The 5,464-nt window shown below is 36.6% G+C and overlaps 1 protein-coding gene across 1 annotated transcript; it reads right to left on the reverse strand.

Annotated features, from left to right (window-relative positions):
• Positions 1 to 3,468: 3,468 nt before the first annotated feature.
• On the reverse strand, positions 3,469 to 4,801 carry LOC115765744 (serine/threonine-protein phosphatase 6 catalytic subunit-like). The gene has a single exon (XM_030709408.1). It carries the CDS (start codon positions 4,684 to 4,686, stop codon positions 3,775 to 3,777), a length of 912 nt encoding a protein of 303 aa, XP_030565268.1. The 5' UTR covers positions 4,687 to 4,801; the 3' UTR covers positions 3,469 to 3,774.
• Positions 4,802 to 5,464: the final 663 nt, after the last annotated feature.

Here is a 5,464-nt window from a genome sequence, read left to right on the forward strand (position 1 = left end):
CTTGTGCCACATTTTTGTTTTGGGGCTTTCTTAAGTTTGTTTTTTCGCCCACTACGTCTTTATTTTAACAGCCACGCCCCGCTACAGTCTAAATACGTGAGAAAGCAAAAGCGAACCCAATAGCACTTTAGCAGGTACTATACAAAAAAGAAGAAGGCTGAAAGGATCTTCCGACCATTGAAGTCCATTGCTGCTGCTGGTAAAAGTGTTCGCCAAGTGTTGAGTTGTTGTTTTTTTGTTGTTGTTGCCGTTGCTTTTTCCGCTTTACACTGACTGATTTTAACCTTTTTGCCTAGTTTTTAACAGGAGGAAAGAAGTTTCTCTTATGTTCCGTTAGGTTCGCTGCTTTGTTTACGGCCAAACACAAAACAATAGCATTTTTACACATGGACGCATTTCAGGCAAGTTTCTCCTGCAGTTTCTGTTGACAACATGCATTCAACTTGAAGTTGAAGCTGCCGCTATAGCTCAACCTCTTCCTGAGCTCGGAATATGACCAGGACGGGGACTCGGACTCGTATTGCATATTTAATCCATTGCTGTAGGTCTTATTGCTCGCTCTAGATTTTTGCTCCTACCGATGCTCAGCTATCCAAAAGTGAATTATTGCTAGCATCTGGCGGCAACTGCTGCTGCAACTGCTGCGGCAACTGCTGCTGCAGCATTTCAATTGGCCAAATCATTCGACTCATTGGCTCGCTTCAAGCTTGAAGAAGCTCCACTCTGCAGCTCTTGGCTTTTGGTTTGCCTTTGTTTGCCGTTGGCATTAGTTATACAAATTGCACAGCGAAAGTTCAACAAACTGCATTTAAATGGGGCACGCCAGCTAAAAAATAAGACAGCTAAAAAACACGCACACAAAGCAAGTCAGCAACAGACTTGAATTTAAAAAAAAAAATGCCGCAGGCAGCCATTTTGTTGCCTTTCTACAGCTATTCAGACATTTTGTGCTTGGATCCATTTTCCAATTTTATTTTTGTTTGTTTTCATTCAATTTAAAAGCTACTTGAGTATCATAATAATTTCAAATATATATAGTTTCGCATTTTTTGTGTTTCTAAACATAATACATAATTTTCTTGGCCAATGCGTTAGTTACAGCTTCTAATCAGCAATCAAGGTTAATGCATCACGTTTCATTAATCAAAATTCTCTTGTGCATGCCCGAGCTAGCCGCAATTAAACCTAATTGTATACAAACTATGTATGAGCACGTGTTAGTTTTTCTAATGCGACACGACACAAACCATAAATTTCAAGTATGCACGCCCTAGACTGTTTTTAATGTTGAAAAAATATGGCATGCCATTTTATAATTATATTAATTTTTTTAGGCTTGAAGGCTTTTAAATGCTAATCATTATTTATGTATGTGTATATCTAACAATTATCAAATTAATGTTATTTTGTTTAAAACCTCAATGTATATTAAGTACAAAAATCGAGAAAGTCATACAACAGAATGGACTCTCATAAACAAACCAATTGTCCAGATTTTAAAATGCATTACATTGACATTTAACTTTTCCTTTCCAGAAACGGGTTAGCTTTATATATAGGTACATCAGATTTTTATTTCGAATTTTTGAGAAACCAATAAAAATTATTTGAATAACCATTAAATTTAAAAAATTATTTTCGAAAAACTAAAACACGTTTAAAATGAGATCATAGAATTTGCATCTCTTTATATCCAAGCTTTCCGAGCTGGCCCTATTTATATATTTTCATTAAATTATGAAGTTTTTAAGTTAATATAAAGTCGTACGAGTGAAAATTATAAATTAAAAATATTTAAAAAATACATGATCATAAATATATCAATAGCAAAATTCGAACACAAATGTCTCAGTAAGTAAAATTTGTTTGTTTTTCAAATAATTAACCGCGCTCAATGATGCTTTTCATATGAAATTGAATTCAGTTACGTATTATAAACAACAGCATCCTACATTTTAGTCAATAGTTCTCACGTGAAGGTCATTTTTTTTTTTTTTTTAATAAAGTGAACGAAATTACCACTAGCTACTTTTATTCATTTATCATTTAAAAATAATAAAAGTGAGAGCTTACCATGTCAGATAAATTGGCCAAGCCGCGCAGTTTTTGATATGCTGCAAATAAAACGGGGCAATAGGAAAAATATATTAAAAGATTGTTTTATAAAAGAGCGGCATCGTAAAAAAAAATGCGCAAACAATAAAGGACCCGAAGCGTCCGATCAATTGGGCCCCAATTAAAATGCTGAACACCAACTTTTATCTCACACGCCCCAGCAATGGAGGCAACAAAATAGCCACATCGAATGTCCAGTGCCCATTTTGTTTATTGACTTTATCGAGTGTCAAAAATGGCATCATAATCAGAGCAGAGAAAGACGGAAAAAATGGCGAACACCAAATAATAATGGCGCAGCTAATGCTAGCAAAACTCTGCGCACAGAGGACACTTCCGGCAGCCATTAGGCGGGGCACTGGTTACAATTTATGGCCCAAGAGCTAAATCAAAAACTTTATGAAATCGACATAAAAAATGCTGTGAGTAGCCCCGTCTCTATATAAAACCTTCCAGCCCTTCCCCCCTTTCCGCCCACATTGTATACTTATGTGCGTATTATTGACGTTGCTGTCAAATGAACCGCTAAAAAAAAGGAAAAAAAAATTACGCTAGGGGATGTTTGCGACTGGGGGCTGCTTGTTACATCAACTTAAACTGCTGACAGCTGAAAAATGCTGTTCAATTTGTTTCACCAATTTTTTGCCCTCCATTTAAAATTGTATAAACTGGCGGTTGACATTTGACATGCCCCGAGCAATACCAAACCGGGCCAACCATCGCGTCTGGCACTTTACGCAGGCAAACAAAAATAGAGTGAAAACAATGTGGCTTAAATGGCTGATATCGAACATTGTTTGCCTTGTTCTGTTCTCTGTTCTCAATTGAAGATAAACATCAATTTTATTTTAAAGCCATTCAATTTGCTTTCATTTATTCAATAATGAAAGGGATATTTATTTGCTGCTTATCGAGAATTAAATACGCTTGCTAGTATGAGACAAATTTATAAATGCAGCAGTGTAATCTCTTAACCGTATTTATTTTCGAGCTTTACAAAACGTTGTCAACCTATAAGTTGCTTACAAGTAAGTGGTTTCTATGGTTGTTTTACATAAATATATTCCGGATATTTATTTTTATACTTGTTCCGTCGGCTTATTTTAAATGGAGCAATGTTATATTTTACAGCCATACGAGCTAAGCTTACAAATAATGAATAACTTTTCTTTTTTACTCTAAAATAATCAAATAATTTAGTTAAATTTAAGTTAAGTTATATAATTTTTAAGTATTTATTTTTGACAAATGTGAATTTTTAATTGCTTACTTAAAAAAAATGTTGCTAATTAACTTTTTGAAAAACCTCTAAGCCTTTGTTTTTATACCTAATTAGTGTTGCTTAGTTTCTGCACAATTCAGACAAAATTCTGCACAGACGTTGAACTATTGAAAGTTAGTCTACTTTTCATTTGTTTGTTGTTTCCTTTATATCTTTTGGTTGATTGGAAAACAGAGACAAGGAATCAATTCAAGCAAGTCCATCAAGTGCTTGAAGCTCAATAAACATTATGCTTTCATTTGTTATTGTGCAAAACATAACATTTATTTCTGATATCTGTTTGTGTAGCGTGTCAGGCATGAGATGGGGGTTATTTGTCTACTAAGTGCATTCCTATGAGGACAGAGGGCGCTTCCATTCATTTTATTGGCTGTTAATTACAAAAAATAGGGCGTGGCATTGCGTTTGGGTATGACGCGCTCTGCATCGGGCACAGCCAGAAATATGTGTGCAAAACGCTCCTGAGCTGTTTTAAAGCTTAGAATGGCCGCCACATTGCCGCAACGATAGCAATAGTTGGGCGCGGACCACACTGTGACCAGTTTCTCATCGAACATGTACTTGAGGCCATCATCGACCAGCTGATGGGCGCGACAGATCAAACTGAGATTATTTATGCTCATAAAGTCGTTGGTCACCTTGTGGCCAAATAGCCAGCCGGCACCGCGCGGACTCTGATCCCAAGCCTCAATATCCTCCGGGTCGGACCAGACCAGATCGCAGAATGCGCCCTTATAGGGTATTTCGCCATTGCGATCAATTGTGCGTATTTGATCAAGTGTCACAATCTCAGGACTCAGTCCGCCATGCACGCAGAGCACCTGCTCGTCGATAATCGCAGCGATTGTGAGCAGATCGAAGACGTTGCAGCAGTATTTCCAGCCATTCGCATTGCCGTACTTGCTGAAGCACTCGTCAAAGAATCCATAGACCTTAGTGATCTGACGCGTTTCGTGGTTGCCACGCAGCAGCGTTATCTGGCTGGGATAGCGCGCTTTGAGCGTAAGCAACCTGGTGAATGTCTCCAGGCTATAGTAGCCCCGATCCACAAAATCGCCCATGAATATATAATTCGTATCGGGTACTTCACCGCCGGTGCTAAATAGCTTCTGCAAGTCGTAGAACTGACCGTGTATATCCCCACATACTGTGACGGGCGTGTTCACGGGCTGCACGTTGGCCTCCTCAAGGAGTATGTCGCATATTATCTTACACAGCTTACCCAATTCATTCTCTGGCAAATACTGACACTTCTCCACTATCTCAATCCATTTATCAACATCGCCCATTATAAGTGTCTCAATTGTGTCACTCGATACTGCTGCAATCCAGAAAATCGGCTGGGAAAGCTCACAGAAAAGAAAATAAACTGAAAGAGAGCTGTTTTCCTTTCACCTCAAGTTACTCAATACTAACTTGATTTGAATAAACGTACAATAAAAGTTAAAAAAAAAGTATTATAGATTCAAACATTATTGATATAAATACTCTTGTGCGGACATGTAACGAATTACAGATTGAATTTTATGCAAGTTATTTATAAGTTCTTTGCAAATGTGAATTCTATTGTATTGCATTCATTCATCGTCATCAAAAGAACTGAGAACGCTGATGACCGGAAATTATTCATATCTCAAATAAAAAAGAATGCTTTTACTGACCACACAAATTAAGATGCAAAAAAATGCATTTATAATATTGGCACAAATGTCGGTTGTGGGAACAAAGTATGTTCTGTCGGTTGCTTTGCAAAATATATTTTTATATAAGCCTGTTATACGTTTTTTATTATAACATGATGCAAATATTTTATATCATGGCTAGAAATACAAAAATATTGTCAGTAGCTCGATTCACAATTCGACCATTTGCTTCCTTTTCATATTCGGTTTGTAAGTCTGCTTTTTTACATTCATTAAACTAAGCTTGGGCTTGTACAATTTTTGCCACAGCTTTGCAATTTTAATAATGAATTATGAATAACTAATATATGTGTGCTTTTTTTTTAATGTACATACGTTTATAAGTTAGAAAGCATCTATCACTTGATGCGCTAACATTTTTTGG

This window comes from Drosophila novamexicana, unplaced genomic scaffold (genome assembly GCF_003285875.2).
Source record: "Drosophila novamexicana strain 15010-1031.04,08,12 unplaced genomic scaffold, DnovRS2.1 tig00000986-arrow-arrow-pilon, whole genome shotgun sequence".
NCBI lineage: Eukaryota > Metazoa > Arthropoda > Insecta > Diptera > Drosophilidae > Drosophila > Drosophila novamexicana.

Bases quoted from the DNA above. Each gene is read 5' to 3' on its own strand.
- LOC115765744 (XM_030709408.1), bottom strand. From the start codon at position 4,686: ATGGGCGATGTTGATAAATGGATTGAGATAGTGGAGAAGTGTCAGTAT.